The sequence below is a fragment of the Festucalex cinctus genome, chromosome 2 (genome assembly GCF_051991245.1).
Source record: "Festucalex cinctus isolate MCC-2025b chromosome 2, RoL_Fcin_1.0, whole genome shotgun sequence".
NCBI lineage: Eukaryota > Metazoa > Chordata > Actinopteri > Syngnathiformes > Syngnathidae > Festucalex > Festucalex cinctus.
The window spans coordinates 3,691,888-3,713,532 of record NC_135412.1 but is presented as its reverse complement, the minus strand read 5'-3'; the positions used below and the strand labels follow the sequence as shown (position 1 = coordinate 3,713,532).

Here is a 21,645-nt window from a genome sequence, read left to right as displayed (position 1 = left end):
CGATAATCGGGCTTTTATCGGCCGGAAAACGGTCATCAGGCTCAGAGTCGGCCTAAATATCAGTATTAAGTCTATAATTTCTGGTGGACCTTCTATTCACTTCTCGTGTTCTTCTCTAAAACCTCATGTTGAGGCTGCTGCCACATTTGTAATGTGTAAAAAACAAAACAAAAAACCCACAATTATTCCTTTGATGCACTCTTAATTGCGATCTCATGTGCAAACGCAAATAGTACAACCACGAGGGTGTTCAACTTTAGAGGTTCCATTATAAACCAAATAGCTTCAGATCAGCAAATCTACAACAACTTCCCATTGAGACGACAGCAGAAATACACTTGACACGTTGCAAGTTGACACTTTTGTGATAAGAATACGAAGCTTGCAGTGATTTAGTCATCGTGGGTGCAGAGCAGACACGTCATTGGAGAGAGCAAACAACACGACAAGATGTTGCAGTACGAGGAATAAGTCAGTTGTTTCTGCCACTGTGAAGCAAATAAAGCCGCACTGACGTCCTGTTGCTGAGGCGATGCAGCTCGCCTGAACAACACAGCCTGGTTTCTATCTTTGTGGCTATCTTCACAGAGTGCTCGTTCCAGTCCAAGAACCCCTCCTGGAATCTGAGCCTATAACACACGGGTGGGGCCAACTTTGGCGCTCGAGGGTCACATTTGATTTTTTTTTTAAATGGACAGAAGGGCCAGGTCATTTGTTGATGAGCTTAATATGGCCACCCATGCGCTCTGTCTTGCTGCGACTGACCTTTAGTCCTCGTCTCTCTGGTGGATCCCTCCAGCTCTCTAGGTGCTTTTTACACCTGCTTCCTACTCTCTCACAGATCACAACTTCATCTGCAAACATCATAGTTGACGTAGTCTGACCTCATCAGTCAATCTAGCATCACCTTAACAAACAAAAATAAGAGAAATCACAGTTGAGCTTAATGAAGTTAATAGCAGCACGTCTCACCACCGTCTTGCTATTCTCATACATGTCTGGCATCATACAGCATCATATGCGAGCTCTGGAATTCACCATGTAAGGCTGCTTGCAACCACAATGACTGAGACATTTTCACGCGTGCTGTTATGATCGACATGCCCATTTGAATTCATGTTGATCGGTGAGACTGGTGTGCCCGCACCCGCTTTTCCTCGCTCTTTCACTCGCACCAGCAAGTGAGATCACAGTATTCTGACCTTCGCAGGGATAGTTTACAAACAACTATCAGTTTTGTTTACTGGCGTGTGAAGAAAAAGCCAAGGCTTCAAGTGCTGAACAGATTGGAGCCATGTTGATGGTCACAGTGAGGAATCTATTTGGTTTGCTTTCTTTTACCCACACAAGCTGATCATGCAATATGCTGATTGAGGCTAAAATCTCGGCGCTGTATTTACGGTCAAACACTCGCCGGATATTTTAAGCCACCTGTTCAAAAGCGTTGTCGCTACAATATCTTCATGTCACACATCCTGCCTCACATCAATGACGTATTGCGGCTTTAAAGGTAGGGTGTGTCGTTTTCATTCAGGAAAATGCATTTTAAATACAGGATGTACACAATAACTCTTTCTCTACACATCTGGGCTTATGTTAATGTTTGGTGGTGATTTTTTCCTAAACCCCCACCAACCCCCACCTTATATTTTGCGTTTTGTAAACAGCGGGACGTTTTTCTGGGCAGACAGTGTTTATACTCCTCCAGCCAATCGCAGGGCGAGGGGCGTGTCACAAACGGGGCCGGGCGCATTTGGCTGCGTGACGTCACTCCCGCGGCAACTTGACAGCACGCATGGATTTTTTTCCTCACTCACTCACTCACTCACTCACTCACTCACTCACTCACTCACTCACTCACTCTAGCTTACATGTGTGAGTGAGTGAGTGAGTGAGTGAGTGAGTGAGTGAGTGAGTGAGTGAGTGAGTGGAAAAAAAAAATTGGTGAGTGCTGTCGTTGCCGCGGGAGTGACGTCACGAAGCTGACAAATTCGAGCAGCCCCCTTCTCCGACAACCCCCCCGCCATCCCCCACTCTGCGATTGGCCGGAGCGGTATAAACACTCTGTCCAGAGAAACCTCCCGCTGTTTACAAAACAAACACAAAATGGCAAAATACAGGCTTTAGGAAAAAAAATCACCATCAAACATTAACATAAGCCCAGATGTGTTAAAGTGTGTACATCCTGTATTTAAAAAGTGCATTTTCCTGAGTGAAAACGACACACCCTGCCTTTAACACGATTTACCCTGTTCACTTTTACCCTCCTGTCTGTCAATTCAAGTTAATGGGAAGGCAGCAAGTTATGATACACTGTCAGAAATGGGAGTTCATTTCTGTCCCTCAAGGTACAATCACTATGTGCGCGTGTACAAGACTTTTATGGGTGCCATGTTTTTACCCTTTTTTGAGGTCCAAGCAGTCAAAAGTACAGCATCAAGGGTGCACGCCATTGTACACCATTATAAGTACAAATATGTCCTTTTTCTCTGAGTGTCGCTTTGCACTTTTCCCTTCAGCTACATTCTACGTGTCCTCTGCTATTCCGTGTAAACAATCAATTCGCCCGCAGCTCCGCCTTCATTTGCTAAAACATGTGAAATCTCTTCGGTTCTTGCTCCATGCCAATGTGAGCAAGTCATTGCCAGGATTCTCAAATGGCTACATAAGGAAAGAGGTGGTAGCATTCTTTAGGTGATTGGCAGGGAGGTAGCAACTAAAATCTGTTCTGTATCTGCACAATAACCCGGGACTCACACCGGTTGCGGCTGCGGTGCGGTCCGGCGACGCAACTAATTAGATTCCATTCATTCGAATGGTGCAATTTACACCGCTTGCGTGTGCGTTGCGTTTCGACTGCGTCTCAGCTGCGGCGTGCCGAAGCCCTTCCGCAAGGATAGACCTATTTTCTATTTTTGCCGGCCTCCGGCAAATGGCAAGCCAGCACAAAACACATCGAGCGGGACAGGAAGACCGACGCAGTTTCAAAATGAATTTCCAGTGACCTTTCAAAATAAAACACTCGCCAGCTCCTATTTCGCAAGCATGTTAGCAAAACGTGATGTGGGCATAGACGGGCCTGGAGTTAACGTGCGAGGTGCTCATTCACGGTTTAGACACCAGCGAACATGGACGAGGAGAGGTTTATATTTGAGAGGGTAAGCCACAAAATAATAAAAGTCCACCTCTCTTTCTGCTTCTCTGTTGAGCACAGACTTTCTGTGCGTTTGTCGTTGTTTTCAATGCCACATGATCGCGCGCGGTCACGCGAGACACGGCGGGAAGTGGCCGGCGACGGAGCTGCCGGACCGCAGCGTGCGAGTTGCCCAAAAAGTTGACGCGTCCGGAGCACGCAGTCAAGACGCAGCCGCACCGCACACGCAACCGGTGTAATCCCGGGGTAATGCAGCTTTGTTTTCATCAGTGTTTCGTGTCCTTAAACCAGTTACCAACAACGAAGTAAAGAAACATGCTCGACTGTCAACTGCAACCGAATTAAGTGAGGTCGAGATACAGAACATTGTGTGCCAGATTGGATGCATCTTCAGCACGCAGACATATTTCTTTCTCCGGATGCATCGCGTGGAGCGTGCGCGCGCGCGTGTCGACGGCAAGCATACCAGGCAAACCGAACACGATCAGGGGAGGAAAAGCAGGCCTCTTCGTAACAAGACCGTCACAGGAAAACACCGGTGGAGGTGACACATTTGTATCATTGTTTGTTACCCTTTTCTGCCAAGGGGAGGTCGCACTGCTGCCACTTCATTTTTCTTCCCGTTTGGCCCTTGCCCGCCTCCAACATCAGTTCGATCCTATCGTGAGCAGTGCGGTGCCAGGTGCCAAACTCGCCGTCAACCAGTCTCAACTTGACTTGACTTTTCTGTGGCGTTTGTTGCAGAATCGCTGACTTGCACTGGCCTCTGGTTACTTGTGAATGGAAAGGGGGAGCGGGGGTGGGGGAGGTGGTGGGCTATGTCTCCTCCTTGTTGGGTTTGCTGACGGGCTTTCCACCGTTCATGACCACTGGCTCGCTGGTTGTGCTTTTGGAAGGCGGGCCCCCGGCGATCTTAGGCGCCGCCTCCCCTACGTCGTGCAGTGAAGGCTCTCGGTACATTGCAACTTGAGGGGTGGGCGGGGAAGTTGGGATGAGGAGAGGATGGAAGACATTTGCAAGGGAAACAACAAGGTAAATGTATGGGAATGATGAAGAGCAGCAAAAAAAAAAAGAAAAAAAAGAAAATGTAAGCATTATAGTTCTAAAGGGTGTTAAAAATGAATGCGTTAATTTTGAGTTAATTTAAAGTTCCTCTAACGCCACTAATGTTTTTAACGAGCGATTAATGACCGCCCCCTTACTTGGAAAGCCTGTACTGGGGGAATTCCAGTCCCAATGCTGCAGATACGTCCACGTCAAAATATAGTAGTAATAAATTTAATACAAATTTTGTGGAGAGTGGGGTGAAGTTGTATTTTACAATTTAAAAAATGTGTAGAACTTCACAATTTCCTTCATGTTAAAGATTAGATAGCTCTTAATGTGAAAAGAAAAATACACTGAGCTGTCTTACAAATGCAATTATGCCATCTAGTGACAGAAAAATTACCTCAACACAAATCAATATCACATTCATTTTTTTACAGTACACTACATCTTTTTAATTTTAACTCAATTTTATAAATTATTTAATTACTGTATCAATGACTAAAAGATGCAGCCATATTTCTATTAATTTAACATTTTTTCTACTTTTATGTTAACAAGAGTATGAAACAGAAAAAATATTTTACTGTACATTTAGAACAGATATAAAATTTGCTATTAATCGTGTTAACTATTGAAGTCATGAGATTAATTACGATTACAAATAATCTGACACCCCAAATAAACGACTACTACTAAAATCAGTGATTGTACTTCCTTAGACATTTTTAAAGCTCGTCAAAACTTCTGTCAACACTTGGCAACAAAAGATAAGTTATTGAAAGCTTTTTATTTTGTTGCATGCTGTTGCTGTGGCGATGTTCCGTTTGCTGGAGAAAAATTGTGCTATTTTTCAGGGTCTAAACCCAGACGAAAACTCGTGAATCTTGGGTTATTGTCCAACATGAAAGTAAGTACATGCAACGTGGCCACGGTTGTGAGGGCTCTTTATAGCTATGTTATCGTTGTTATTTAGGGATGGGCGAGTATCGATACAAGGTATCGGTGCCAATACCAGCCTTATTTTAAGGTATCGGTACTCGTCACGAGTATCGGCTGCCCTGTACTGGTCGTTTTACTAGAAATTAAAGGATAGAAAATTGCCATTAATTTCATGCAGTTTTAAAGAAAAATACTGTATTGGGAGTTATAGGTCTTTCTCTTAAAATGATCTGTCATTTTTTTGGAGGGGGTGGGAATTTTATATACTAGTGGTATTGGTATCTTGTATCGTGACTACTCAAGAGTTGAGAATCGGTATTGTATCCATCTCAAAAAAAGTATCATCCCTATTATTATGATTCTGATGATGATGATAATCTTGATGATTATTATTCAACACCCATTTGCAGCAAGGCGTGAAGGCGATTGGGAATTACCTTCTATAGGTTTAGGCAGGAAGTGTGCAGCTGGTTTGGTCTTCTTGACTCTGTTGCCCTTCATGGCCTGCCCTTCCTTGTTGAGGCCCAGGAACCAGGCCCGGCCGGACTCCTTTTGCCTGTACAGCATGGAGCTGTAGATCACGTAGTAGTTCTCAAACACAGACTCCTTAAATTTGCACTCCGGGGTGAACATTTCCTGAGGACACAGGCATGAAAAGACGTTTAACATAATAGTAATGAAGCACGGCCCCCACCACCCCACTCTGCGATTGGCTGGAGAGGTGTAAACACCGTCTTTCCACAGAAACGGCCCGCTGTTTACAAAACAAACACAAAATGGCAAAATACAGGCTGGGGGGGTGGGGGTTTAGGTCAAAATCACCCCCACGCGTTATGAAAAGCCCATATTTATAAATTGAGAAGTAGTTTGTTTAAATCCTGTATTTAAAAAGTGCATTTTCCTGAGTGAAACCGGCAGACAGCCCCTTTAACTATATTTATTATATTTTTCAATATTAACCGGAATAAGGAAAGTGTGTCACGCAGAAGCGACGTCATCTAGCAGCAGCCAATAGAAAAGCACCTTCAGATGATGTCGCTACTAGGTGACAATTTTGCGTGCTTGAATTTTGGCTCCAATAGCACGGCTCGCTTGCTTTTTTTTTTCATTTAACTCAGTCGAAATGCAACGCGTGGTCAGAAATGTGTTACTTTTTTGGTGGTCTGACTAAATTTTAAAAAACAAAACTCAAAACAAAATTAAAAGGAACTGAAATGCAAATTCTAAAATAGGAGTGTGAATTGCCCAGTACCTGACGATTCGATCCGTATCACGATTCATAGGTCACGATTCGATACCGATTAATCCCGATATGAATTTACAAGTCGATTGTTGCGATTTCTTTTACTCAAATTTAGAAAATACCATTCAGTAAACTTGTACAATGTACACTGTACGATTTGGATGAAAATGTATTATTTATTGATCTGAAACCTCAGTTTTATAACTGAGCCACTGTATTTAACAAACAGGTTGTAACATTTTTCATGTGTGAACAGCGTTGAAATAAAATATTAAGGCATAATGTTCCATTAATATAACATTCTTCCATGCTTAAGGTATGAAAGTTAGTTTTGTTGAATATTTTTCCATCAAAAATGGATGTTAAAAAAATCGATTCGGGTGCCTATTGAATCGATCTGAGAATTGCGTGCTGTAGTATCGCGATATATTGCCGAATCGATTCTTTTTAACACCCCTATTCCAAACTATAATAACCCTAGGCCCACCTCACACTTCACAAAGTTTTAAGCAAGTCATTGAGTAATGCTCACAACTTCCAAACAACAAAGAAATGGCAATGAAAACAAAGTGTGGAGGGGTAATATAATTGTCAGCTCTTCCCATGAATGAATTGTCTGTGCAGATGAACAAATGTGTGGATGAGGTACCCCCCGCATGTCCAAGGAGGCCCAAATAAAGTCTCCGTTGGGTCTGTTTGTCTGGGCCTCCTCGTATTGGCTGTTTGGGCCTCTTGCCAGCGCAACAGACACATTGTCATTCAGCTCAGGTCTGCCGGTCCGAGTCTCATAGCAACATGAGGAAGAGAGGCGACAATGTAGCCGTGGCAACCAACCAGCGCTGAGAGGGAGGGGTCAGTGTGTGCGTGTCTGTGTGTGTAGAGTGGAGTGGAGTGGTTGGTGGGCTGCAAACGTGAGACATAAAGAGATATACATATTACAACGCTCTTCCACACAAGATTGTTCTTGCAGAACACGACTGCGGGAAGTCGTCGGCAGTAAGCAGTGTACACATCATAGTGTATGTATGCACCCACACACGCACACACACTTGTGGCTCTCGGGGATGAATGGAGGGAGATTCAGGAGCATTTGCTCAGCTCTTGAAATGCGACTAAATAATTGGTTGGTGACAGAACGAGGCGGGTGATGAAGATTAAATGCTCTCTTTAAGACACTAGCATGCCGCCACCAATCACTCGCGTGGGTGACTGCTCTGATTCCAAACAGTCACCGGATTGTTGGGGGCTTGAATAGCTGGTAATACATATTTAGTCTCGACCTTGGGCCAAGATTCATTATTCATTTGTGGAAGAAGACCATCTTTTGTGTCGCGCCGTCTCATGTTTGCGTCGGTCAGGGAGGCCATGCATCATTCAAAGCTGCTTTTAGAATAGAAGCTGTTTGACGCTCGAGCTGAAGCCAGGTGAGTCATTTTAGCGGTGCGCTGCTGTGTGGTCCTGTCATCATTTCGAAATAGCAGAAGGGCAAAAGAATGAATGAAAGAGCACAGAGCAGAGTGAAACTGGGACATGAAGGAAAAGAGGGAGAATAAATCACAAAGGCGGCACGGCGACGACAACAGCCTCCTGCTTGGAAAAAACAGCAGGAGATTCTCTCTCACTTTCTTCTTATCTTGCATTTGCTATCTTGCATTTTATTCCGTCACGCTTTTTTTTTTTTTTTTTTTGTGCCTCACAGTGCACATGAGCGTTCTCTCTGGCATCTTTTCACTTCGACGTACTTTGTATGCGAGGCCGAGTCTGAGCTTTTCCATACGTGATGAAACACAAAAAGGGGAACAAATATGTTGAGCATCAAGCTCCCTTGTACCAAATTGTCCCCTTATCTAACAATTGTGTGACTTTTTTGGTTAAGAAAAATAAACAAATAATGCTAGCCATATTTCGATCAGGAATCTCCAGAATAGTCAAATGTTTCGTTCTTAACAATGATGAGTATTTTTTGCTGTCTGTCTTGGGTCTTTGTCCTGTTAGAGGACTCCTGAGCTGCAGCCAGAGGTGTGTAGAGTAGCCAAAAATTGTACACAAGTAAGAGTAGCGTTACTTCAAAATAAAATTACTCAAGTAAAAGTAAAAAGTAGTCATTAAAACATTTACTCAAGTAGAAGTAAAAAAGTATTCGCTGAAAAGAATATTCAAGTACTGAGTAACTGCTTGAAAATTGTCTGATTTATTTTTTAAAACCAACGTAATCAGACAGACAAAAAAATTCATTTTGTTGGGGTGAACCCTTCTGTTGTCACAAAAAATATCAGGCTATGAGTTTACAGGCAAGTAAGCCATTGAAATCACACATTCAGTTCAATTTGCAAAGTTAAATTAAGTTAACTATATTAGAGTAGGATTTCTGATGATTAATGTATTAAATCTGAGTGTACACTGGAAATATTGCGGTCACTACATTTCTGTTAATACCCATCCAGCATAACAATTAGAAACTTGTACTTTTTAGCCTAAATCCTTTATGTTTACATATGCTATCATTGCTACATTGAATAAGAATGGCTTAACGTTGATATGTTTTCTTACCAGGTTCTGGCATTACATGGAGTCAAGTGTTTATCTGTTCTCAAAACGTCTTTACAGTTAATAATTTGTGACACTTAGTGGCTATCGCCAATTCATGCCTCCATAAACATTTATGGCAACAGTAAACAAAGTGTCCATGTGAAAAGGTCCTTTTCAACACTTAAGACAAATACTTGCCTAAAACACAGCAAAAAGGGAATTTAGGTCAAACTTACCGCGACATGTTAACTCAGGTTCGATGTGGAATTTTTATATGCCAAAATGCCGCCGCTGCTACGTTCCAAACGCCGCCTGTAGTCATGTGACTGCATTGTTACGTCTGATTGGTAGAATGTTAAGGGAAGGAGTCGTCACGTGATTATTGTTGCTACGTCTGATTGGTGAAACGCAGTCATGCGGCAGAACCGCTGTTGACGTCTCTGGTAAAGATAATGAACGAAAAATGGAGAGAAAAAAAAAAAGTAACGACTTTAGTGTAGCCAAAAATAGCGGAGTAAGAGTAGCGATCCTTTTTCACACATCTACTCAAGTAAAAGTAAAAAGTATTGTGTGGTAAAACTACGCTTAGAAGTACATTTAAAAAAAAAAGTTACTCAAGTACATGTAACGGAGTAAATGTAACTCGTTACGACCCACCTCTGCCTGCAGCTGAGACTAAGCTTTATGGCACTGGGAATCACAGTTTTCAATAGAATGCCCTGATTTCATTCCATTCCGTACATATTCAAGACACCGTTCCAGATGCAACAAGGCATCCTCAGAACATTACCAAGCTTTCTTCAATTATTGCAAATGCTAACATAAAGCTAAATGTATACTTTTTCAAGGACTATGAAACTGTTTCATATAGGGAGAGATGGACTAATCGTTGATACAGGCCCTTACAAAAAGTGTTGTGTAAATTAATTTGTAGCTATTTGTGCTGTGAACACCAAAAAATAAGAGACAAATTGTGCTAAAAAGGAGCCAGAAGTGGTGTTTGTGGTTAGCGGCAAGGATGAATGGCATTGAAAAACAAACTGCTAAAAGGCAGCCAGCTGACGTACGTGACGACGTCAACCCGAGCAGTCATTGAATGACAGAAAGGTCACAAGTCGTCCTATTCCTGAGAGATGTGACTGTGAGGGCCGACAGGCTGAAGACTGTGGCCACATTCAAACTCGTGACGTGTCAAACGTGTAGCAGGGGTCCCCAACCACCGGGCTTCAAAGTCGGCTGGAAGAAAAATGTTTTGAGTGGAGCTTGAGACGTGACTCCAGAAATTCGGTGCTGCTTCCTCCTTTGTCACCCGGGCCGGGGATTGCCCCGGTGGATCAAAAATGAGACAATCGAGAAGGGCTTTTTTTTTTTTTTTTTTTACTTCATTTAGAGTTGTTAATGTATTTATTTATTTTTTGTTTAAATTGCAGCCTCTGTAATTTGCTTGCCACTAATTACAACTCTAATGGGACAGTACAGTTCATCATAACACTCATTTTTTATATTTAATCATTTTTAATTTAAATGATCTTTTATTTGTTTCACAGCTGCATTGTCTTAACTTAAGTGAAAGCGCCAGTCTGTGGCGCAAAAAAAGGTTGGGGACCTCTGATATAGGATGTCTTTATAAGGCAATATCCTACAATAATAATGAAAAATTCTGACTTACATATATTGAACTGCAATCATATTATACTGGTTAATGATTTTATGAACACATTATAATTCAGACCCTCTTTCAGGTCGTGGAAGTTGTTTTTCACTCAGATGTATGGGCAAACACACGTGTCTGTGTACGTGCACGCGCTGCTCAGTTTGTGGGTGTGTTTGTTTCCAGTTATTATCACAGCACTAATTACCCAGGGGGATTGTGGGTAAACAAATTGTTCCACAGAAAAAAAAAAGAGCCAGCGAGTGTGACGAGGAGGAGTGTGGAGGAGGCAAGACAAAAGGAGTGAAGAGCGCCGTCGGAGACAGTTTTTGTGTAATTCTGCTGACAAATAAACTGGCTGCAAGCATCACCTCCTTGGCGGAGGTAAAAACACAACCGAACTTGTAGGAAATTGACTGAATTGCGAATTGTGCAGTCTCGCTAAAAGGGAGACTACGAGCTGGTCCGAGATTGTGACAGAGACGCTGTTATATTTCAAAACGCGCAGAAAAATTCACGTTCTCGTCAAGCGACACTGGAAGTTGTTTTTCCCCTCTCATCTCACTGGAATCCAGCGAATCTTGCCGCTCGATACTAAAATCTCAGCAGCCGCCCTTCCGAGTGCTGCAATGACAGTGCTCTAAATGGAAGCACTTGCCCACGTGCTCTGATTTGTACACAAAACCTGAAGAAAATATTCCTTGGCTCAGCAGGAAGAGCAGAAAAATAAGGTCAAGATCACAATTACAGGGTCTGGTGAGTTGAATTCATAAAATGAGGCGACAAAGAGATCAACGGCATGCACCTTTACGACGCCGGCTTGAAGAAGTGTGTTTTAAATACCTTGCTGGCTTGTGTTCAGTATTCCTTTCTTTCTTTCTTTTTTTTTTTGTTCCCTCTCAATTACGGTACAATTTATGAATTGTTGAGATAACAGGACATTTTAATAATAATAAATAAATAAATAATCAGCACTCTTTTACTTATATATTTGAAATTAAGATATCCATCCATCCTCTATACCAAAGATGTCCAAACTACGGCCCGGGGGCCATTTGTGGCCATTTTTCAGTGGCCCGCGACATATGCTAAAAATGGCATTTGACTCAGTTCAAATAAAATAAACAAAACAAAAATGTTTGGAGATGGTCAAAGTAAGAAGGGAGGATGTCGAAAAACTGGTGCCATTAAAGGTTATTTTAGTTAACTAAAACAAATGAAAAAACTAAAATTCAAAAAACAATATTGTTACCGAAATAAAATAAAACCGAAACTAACAAACTGAAACTACATTTTATGTTTACAAAACTAATTAAAACTAACTATAATTATAGCAAACATGTCCTTTATTTTAGTTTTTGGTTATTAATTTAATGCATGAGCCTTTGGGGATGATTTTAAATGTGATTTTTAAGTAAATTTTTATTTTGATATAAACCGGAATAATGACGTTTGAAAGTATGTCACACGGTAGTGATGTCATCAAGCAGCAGCCAATAGAAAAGCACCTTCAGATGACGTTGCTCACATGGTGTTTTTTAAATATTGCGCAAAAGTAATACACATTTAAAAAAAAAACTAATACTAATACTGAAACTAACAACCTAAACTAAAACTAAGCATTTTTTTAAAGAAATAAACTAATAAAAATTAACAGAACCACCCTGAAAACTAAGAAAAAACTAACTAAAATGAAAAATTCCCAAACTAAAATAACCGTATTGCCATATTACAAATAAAATGGTTTTTATATACTGTAGCATTTTTCTAAATATGCAAAAGCACAAATACATTATTTGTACAATTTTTAGGACTAAACACAATTTCTCTTCATAACATTATGTGGCCCTTGCGTCCTTCTGATTTTCTGTATGTGGCCCTCAAATTAAAAAGTTTGGACACCCAACCCCCCCCCGCTCTATACCGTTTATCCTCAGCCTATCCCGGCTGTCGTTAGGTGAGATGAGAGGCGGGGTTACACCCTGAGTAGGTTGTCAACAAATCGCATGGCACAAATGGATAAATAAAACACATTCACATATGGACAATTGAATCTACAATGAAGCCATCTTGTATTTAGAATAGAAAACTCACACACAGCTGAGACAAAAAAAAGTAGCAGGATTAGCGCCAAGGTGGAAAGGATGTATTTAAGTCAGGCATAAAATGATGAAAGAACGCGTTTGCTTCTTAGATAGCCTGATTAAAAACAAAAACGCAATGTGCATGTGGAACGCCACAACACGTATTTGACACCCATAAACAGAGGGCACACTCCTTTGTACTCCTTGTCTTGCTCATGCGCCAAACTCATCCGTACTTTGCGACACGGTCCATAATTATCAGGCAGCAGCTCATTGCACACGAAGCCATCTGTTGGTCACACACCCTCACACGCACACACGCAAGCACACACCCTCCCGTACACGAACACAACCAGATGCTTGGATTCATGGGACAGTGCTGCCATGTATCACTAAGTTTGCAGCACATCATTAAGAAATTGCAAAAAAAAAAAAAAAAAAAAAGCTAAAAAATCTCATGGAGCAACAACAAATGGCGAATTAAAAATCAGAGTGACTCCAGTGCAATATAGAATGCAATCTTATTCTAACTATAGATTGTAGTTCATGTGAGGCAAGAGAACAAAATAAATAAATAAATAAATTAAAAAAAAAAACGCCATTACATTATTTAATGGTGAAAGGGGAAAAGTTATGCAAATATGTCCCTTCACTCATCGAGAGTAAAATTAACCCATTCACTGCCTGACCAATTAAAATTTATCTTTGACGTCTATAGCCGTCAATGGCAATGAATGAGTTAAAAGCCAAGTAAATCTTTTGTCTGCCAGCAAGCTGTTCATAATTTGGGGTTGAAATAACAACAACAACAACAACAACAACAACAATAATAATAATAATAATAATAATAATAATAATAATAATAATAATAACAGGGCGCCACGGTGTTGGAGTGGTTAGCACGTCCGCCTCCCAGTTCTGAGGACTCGGGTTTGAGTCCGGCCTTCCTGGATGGAGTTTGCATGTTCTCCCCGTGCCCGCGTGGGTTTTCTCCGGGTACTCCGGTCTCCGCCCACATTTAAAAGATATGCTTGGCAGGTTAAGATATGGTGGCCACTCTGAATTGTCCCTAGGTGTGCTTGTGAGTGTGGATGGTTGTTCGTCTCTGTGTTGCCCTGCGATTGGCTGGCAAACAGTCCAGGGTGTACCCCGCCTACTGCCTAAAGCCAGCTGAGATAGGCTCCAGCACCCCCCGCGCCCCTTGTGAGGAATAAACGGTCAAGAAAATGGATGGTTGGATGGAATAATAATAATAATAACGGACAAATAATGGTCCAATTTGGTGCTGTACGTATCTGGATCCGGATAATTAATTAACACTGCACATTACTGCATTAAAAAAATAACGCAATTGATCGTGAGCGGCAAGTCAATGCGCAAGCATTTGAAATTTGGCCTATTGAGGGACCCGTAGGCTGCAGTGTCTCTGCCATGAATGATGTTAAAAAATATATATTAAAAACAAAAAAAACAAAAAACTACGATCTGAGGGACAACTGAAGACATGGACGCGAATGCGGCACAGGAGAGCGAGGCAAAGTGACATGGACCTCGATCTCCCAGAGCTGTCATTTAGGCGGTTTTATTCATTTCAATGAACATCTGACACGTCGCCGGGACCCGCAGGGTTGCGCCGTTGGGCAACTGCCATTCAGCACGGAGGTAAAAAACAACAACAACAACAACTATACTACAGAGGAGACTTTACAGCCACATTCTGAGACGAAGCATTGCCCCATTTTATATGAAATAAATACAGTTTCAGAGTCCATGGGAGAAATGGCTGTATTTTGGCAAAACTACATTTTTCTACTGTCAATTATAAAAGAACGGGACGGGGCTAAAAAGTATTTTATTCTATTCTGTCATTTGGTAGATTCGGCTTATATATAATTATTAAACGTAATATCGTGTGGGTATTGAAAATTTTGAAATTTTCTAAAATGGCTGGTAGTGAAAGAGTTAGTGAGAATTGTGAGAATAAAGTCTGAATTATGTGATGAAAGTTGGAATTCTGAAAAGTCAGAATTTCCACCTTCGTCAGAATTATGAGATTAAAGTCAGAATTTTGACAATTCTGAGATAAAAGTGCCAACCTTTTTTTTTTTCTTCTTCTTCTTCTTCTTCACTGGCCCTTATCGTCTTCCTTTTGATTTTGTGGGGAAACTTGCGCACCACGGCAAACTGAATCCGACTGACCCGCTTCGCAGATGGAGACCTTGTGATGTTTAACAAGCATCGATTCAGCCGTGCATGACAAGCTGCCAACTTGCAGCAACCAATTAAACGTCAAACAATGCTGACATCGTGAATAAGAGGCTGGATTTCGGTTGGGGTTCGAAAATTCAATGTGTGTGTGTGTGGAAATTAAGGGGGACTCCACTTCAGTTATTTCAGTGCTTCTCAATTATTTTCTGTCATGCCCCCCCTAGTAAGAAGAAAAACATCTACCCCCCCCCCCCCCCCCCCCCCGACGTGACTATGAATAGTATCATTTATCTATAAAATTGTTATAAGCACACCTGTGCATAACACTGTATCCGTATTAACGTTTTAGAGAAAAAAATAAGAAAATATGGACCAACTTACAACGAAGAATAGCTTTATTAACTGTAACAGAAGAGATTTAAAATGCATCTGAAATTCAAAAATAAAATTAAATCCTTAATTAAACTATAAACATTTTTTGACTGACCATGTCAAACCATATGATACGGAAAAATACAATTACATAAAATCAATAAATAATAATGTATTCAAACTGATCACCAACATTAACTCAGGAGCACAATATTTAAAAAAAAACAAAAACAAAAAACTTTAACCTGTAAAACAAAAATATCAAATAATTTGTGCTGATTTTTTATTTATTTTTTGCTGTGTGCAAAGTGTGCATGCTCGTGCAAACAAAACCCCTACACCAAGGAAAAAAAAAAAGAAAGAAAGAAAAAAAAAAAAAGAAAAAAAAAAAAAAGAAAAAAAAGAAGAAAAAAAAAAAAAAAAACTACACCACCGAGCAAATGCTCTCTGAGCACACTCTGCCAATAATGAGAGCGCCACTGCCCCCTAATGTAGTGGAGGTGCAATTGCAGTTTATTCTAGGACAGTAAAAAAATAAAAAATAATAAAATAAAAAAGCATGTCCCCCAGGTCAAACACACCCCCCTTGATGGAGCCGCACGCCCCCCTGGGGGGGGCCCGACCCACTATTTGAGAAGAAATTAGTTATTTAAAGGAAGCCCTGATGAGAGCGAGAGCGCGAGCGAGTGAGCGAAACATTTGCATTCAGCTCCAGCGTACTTGTCATTTGCGCTTACAGTGCTTTGACGCGTATGTTCACATGTCTACGCACATGAGGGTGTGCTTACCGAGGAGTAGAGGTGACCCTCTCCGTTCATGGCGATGTAGAGACCAGTTTTTACTGATTGGATGGCCACAACTCGAAGTCCCACTGGAATTAAGTTGAACAGTGCTGCGAAACAAGATAAGACAAAGTGGTTGAAGGGGTAGTTTGCACAACAGGATAATATTCAGTGAAGGAGTCCATCTTGCTTGGCAATGTCGTGTTTCTAACTTTGTAGAAACGATAGTTCTTTTGTTTGGAAGAAGTTGAGAGCCCTGACCTCAACCCCATCAAACATCCTTGAAGTAAAAGAGCAGCCAACATCAGTGACCTCGCAATTGTTTTGCTTGGTGAGTACACTTTGAAAATCTTGTCAAGAGCGGAAGCTTCTGTAGCTACAAGGGAACTCCATTTTCTTCCATGTTCGCGAGCCATTAGTCTTAATGCTTGTCTCGACATGGTGTATCTTTCATGGAAGTAGATCTCGATTATGCTGCGAAGATACGTGTGCACGTGATCACAATAACGACCTATGATGAAAGGCTTGACAGCAGACATGACTTTTTTTTTTTCTTTTCTTTTTTTTGCAGTCCGTCTTCCCTCCAATCAAGGCTTGATTACGGGAAGGAAGGCAGAGTCCTCATTAATCACGGTTGCTTCCAAGTGCTTTTTGAACCACTTTCGAAAGCAACACACACAACATTAAGCGTTGGGAACAAGAAATGAAGGAAACGTGCAAAGGTGATCGTGGCAAAAATGCTTCCTGCTGATTAGAAGCAAAAATTAAAGGGCCAGTCTGCCGGTTTGACTCTGGAAAAGGCACTTTTTAAATACAGGATTTAAACCAGAGGTGTCCAAACTACGGCCCGGGGGCCATTTGCGGCCCGCCGTCCATTTTTCAGTGGCCCGCCACATATGCTAAAAATGGCATTTGACTCAGTTCAAATAAAATAATAACAAAAATGTTTGGAGATGGTCAAAGTAAGAAGGGAGGGTATCGAAAAACAGCTGCCATTAAAAGGTTATTTTAGATTAAAAAAAAACAATTTTGTTCACAAAATAAAACAAAAACGAAGATGCTTTTAAAAAAAAGAAAAATAACTGAAACTACATTTTATATTTACAAAACTAACTAAAATAAAACTATAATTATAGCAAAAATGTCCTTCGTTTTAGTCTTTGCTAATTAATTTAATGCATGAGCCTTTGGCGATGATTTTAAATGTGACTTTTAGTAGATTTATTTTGATATAAACTGGAAGAATGACATCACGCCCGCCCATGGTGTTTTTTAAATGTTGAGCACGAGTAATACACATAAAAAAATTAAAAAAATAAAAAAAATAAAAAACTAAAACTAATACTGAAACAAACTAACACTAAGCATTTATTAAAGAACTAAAACTAATAAAAAACTAACCACCCTGAAAAAAACCCTAACTAAAATGAAAAATTCCAAAACTATAATAACCCTACTACCATCTTACAAATAAATTGGTTTATATACTTTAGCATTTTTTATATAATTTAGTGAGGCCCATGGGGGGCCTGCTTCCGAATGGGACTCATTTGGACCAATTTACTGGAATTTGGCAGGAATTTGGAATGGCAGCTTCAAACCAAAATGGCCGACATCCAGTTGAATTTTGCGCATGGGTTCTTGAGACTTTTGCACGCATTCTGCACCTAATTTCATGTCGATTAGTGAAACTGGTCACTGGGATTTGTGCGCTTTTGAAAATTGGTGTTTTTAAAAGCATGTCAAGACATGAGTGTCCACATGAATGGGAGGACTGCAGCAGATGAACATTTGATGCAAGGACTGCGCCGGCAAGTTACAGCTGCAAATATAGCACTTTTTTTTTTTTTTTGGTGAAAAACTTCAACTAGAAGCTATGAGAGGTCCAATCAAGGGGGATCAACAATTATTGCATGTGCATGAGTGTTGTTTCTACTCACAGGAGTTGGTGCTGTCGTCTTTGGTCCCATCCAGACTTCCATCTTGGCCCATCTGGAGATAGAAGCCTTGCCTGCAGAACAACCTGGTCACTATGCCCTTCAGCTGCGGTTCTAAAGGAAACAACAAGGAGGCCGGTTGGGAAAAAAGTCAATGCTGGAGGTGATCACACCTGTGTGAGTCCAATAGAAGAGCATCAACAAGTTCGTCATTGCAAAAAAGGTTCAGGTATGATGGACACTTGCATTATTTGTGGGAATGCTGAAGCATTCCATCCATCCATCCATCCATCCATTCATTTTCTTGACCGCTTATTCCTCACAAGCGTCGTGTGGGGTGCTGGAGCCTATCTCAGCTGGCTCTGGGCAGGTACACCCTGGACCGGTTGCCAGCCAATCGCAGGGCACACAGAGACGAACAACCATCCACACCTCGGGACAATTCGGAGCGCCCAATTAACCTGCCATGCATGTCTTTGGAATGTGGGAGGAGACCGGAGTACCCGGAGAAGACCCACGCGGGCACGGGGAGAACATGCAAACTCCACCCAGGAAGGCCGGCGCCTGGACTCGAACCCGAGTCCTTGCTGAAGCATTCCCACATTTGTTAATGTGATTTTTATTCTCCATACTTTTTTTTGGGTTTTTTATACTTCTTAATTCTTTTACTGCCACACGTTATCAAAAAAAAAACTTTAATATGATAAAGGCTTTGATCATTTACGGCATCCTTGAAAATGTTCGATTTCATCAGATTTTGTCATGTTTCATTGTAATTTCATACACATTGAGCCCATTGAAAAGAGATACAATGCTGCCATCTGCTGGCCATAGATAGTGTTTTTGATTCCACAACTCACTGACCAGGCAGTGCGCTCTGCACTTACACGGTGAACTGCCCATTGAAAAAAAAACAACAACAACAAAAAACTTAGTTGACGTCATTTAACGTGTATGGCGGCATACATCGTGATTTTACTAATCGTTATTAAACGCTTTTGGCGGCGAAAGAGTTAAGAGGAACTCAAGCCACAAACCCACTTTAGAAGTCGGCAACTTGACAATCAAGGGATGGAAAATGAGACCAACCCGACATAAGGGTTGTGATGCATCTAACATGAGAAGCAGTATTGTACTGCACTAATTGCACTTCAATGTTTGTGTGCTGTTACACAGTACTTGTTTTGGATTTGTGGATGGTTATTTTAAAAGGATTAAACTAAAGTGGGGTGAAATTTGTTCTCCACATTTGACCCATCCCCTGAGGGAGTGGTGACCAGCAGGGGGCTGTGCTAAGGAATCATTTTTGGTGATCGAACCCCCCAATTCCAACCCTTAATGCTGAGTGTCAAGCAGGGAGGCAATTGGGTCCCATTTTTATAGTTTTTGGTATGACCTGGCCAGGGGATTGATCCCACAACCTCCCAGTCTGAGGGTGGACCTTACCACTAGACCACTTAGCTGTCATTCTAAAAATGTTTTAAATATACTACTTTTTTTTTTAACGCTTATTGTTTTGATCGTAGATGCAGAAATGACATTAAAAAAAATAAAAGTACAATTAAAAAACTAATACAAATTTAACTAAAATACAGCATTTTTTTTCACTTAAGAATTATATTAATTTTTCAACAATTGCACACCAATAACACAATCTTACAAACCAAAACCAAACAACAATAATCCAAAATAAAAAAATGAAAATAAAAAATAAAAATAAAATAAACTGAAAAGCAAAGCATCGGCAATCAAGTCTATGAGAGTTGTTCCCTTCTTGTCCATTTCCTCCATTTCTTATAGAATTGTGGTTCTTCTTGTATTCTCAGTCTGTGTGCTAGTTTTTCCATTTGGAAAATGTCCTCAATTGTAGATATCCACTGGTCCTTTGACAGAATTATTGTCCTCCGCCAATAAAAAAAACACACCATTTTAGAAAAAATTAATAAAACTAATAAAAACGAACAAACCCGCTCTGAAAACTAATTAACTCATTCAGTGCCATTGACGGCTATACACGTCAAAGATCAATTTTTACTGGGCTGGCAGTGAATGAGTTAAAACTAACTGAAAAAAAAAAATATATATATATATATATATATATATATATATATATATATATATATATATATATATATATATATATATATATATATATATATAGTAGGGGTGTGAATTGCCTAGTACCTGACGATTCGATTCGTATCACGATTCACAGGTCACGATTCGATTCGATACCAATTAATCCCGATACGAATTTATAAGTCGATTGTTGCGATTTTTTTTCATTCAAATTTAGAAAATACTAATCAATAAGCTTGTAGAGTGTAAGATTTATATGAAAATGTATTATTTATTTATCTGAAATTTCAGTCTTATAGAGGTTGTAATCTGTTTCATGTTTGAAATAAAAATAAAATATTAAGGCTTAATGTTCCGTTCATATAACATTCTTCCATGCTCAAGGTGTGAATCCTAAAAAAAAAAAAAAAAATAAAAAAAATCGATTCTGCCGATTATTGAATCGATTCGAGAATCGCGTGATGTAGTATCGCGATATATCGCCGACTCGATTTTTTTAAACACCCCTAATATATATATATATATATATATATATATATATATATATATATATATATATATATATATATATATATATATATATATATATATATAATTATCTATAATGAAAGTAATTTACCTTGCCCCAATCAATGCTTTTTTCCCCCTTACCTCTTTACATGAGAGGAGCAAATATTACACCTGTTAGCTTTGGTTGGAATTTTTCATATAGTATTAGATGTTATGAGACTGTAAAGCCGTACTAGTATTAATGAAATAACAACTTTCAAGCAATTCATATCCAGCTTCAACTATTTGTTGAAGGTCCATTTGAGATTCAGCACGAATGGCCGCCATCCTGAGGGACTTCCTGCAGAGGACCGGTCATGCACGTCAAATCCATCACAGGATTCTCCGACTAATCCTTTCCTTACCGGTCATTGTTCCACTTGAAAAAATTCGATAAGGTTTTTGGGTCAGAGGCAGGAAATGTTTTAAATCACAGACTAATAAAAAAAAAAACAACAACAACACATACGACCACACCCAGTGTTCCAAAGCATGCTGGGAATCCCCTTTGAGAGTGTCAGTGAGGCAGAGCGTAAAGGTAGAGTCAAGGTGACAAAACCGAGACTGACCCAGTTAGGGATAGGGGGCGGCGGGGGGGTTCCATCTTTGTGACGGCTCCATTTTGTGGCAGGGAAGACGAGGTGTGAAGCTTTGCAACAAAGCGAGCTCGCGTTGTGGCACATTATCAGCACGGCATATGCGTACACCGACACCATATCGTAAACACAACAGCGGCCAGCATCCAACCAAAATTCATGATACGATATTATCACGATATGAAGGTCACGATACGATAATTATCACGATATTGTGGGGGGGCACTGGCGATATTTAAAAAAGATCACAATATTGTAAAAAAAAAAAAAAAAAAAAAGATCTCATACGTAAAAAAAAAAAAGCACAATATTGTGCTTTTGTACATAACAGCAATACATTTAAACCACCTGCAATCTCTATTAACTCATTTTCTCCCAATAACGTGTAAATACGTTTTGTATGTTTTAAGAATCCCAAAGACGTATTTATACGTTTTTTTTGTTTTTGTTTTTTCTGCTAGAGCATACAGAA

General features: G+C 40.3%; 1 protein-coding gene across 2 annotated transcripts in view; it reads right to left on the bottom strand.

Annotated features, from left to right (window-relative positions):
* Window positions 1-2,034: 2,034 nt before the first annotated feature.
* LOC144013426 (fibroblast growth factor 14-like) overlaps window positions 2,035-21,645 on the bottom strand; it is a 42,112-nt gene continuing 22,501 nt past the window's right edge. For both annotated transcript variants that reach the window (XM_077512283.1, XM_077512284.1), the window contains exons 2-5: window positions 17,953-18,063; window positions 16,019-16,122; window positions 5,581-5,779; window positions 2,035-4,119 (exon numbers count right to left, since the gene is read on the bottom strand). In XM_077512283.1, coding sequence (XP_077368409.1) covers window positions 3,971-4,119; window positions 5,581-5,779; window positions 16,019-16,122; window positions 17,953-18,063 — 563 coding nt within the window. In that variant the 3' untranslated portion in view covers window positions 2,035-3,970. The remainder of the gene's footprint in view (window positions 4,120-5,580; window positions 5,780-16,018; window positions 16,123-17,952; window positions 18,064-21,645) is intronic.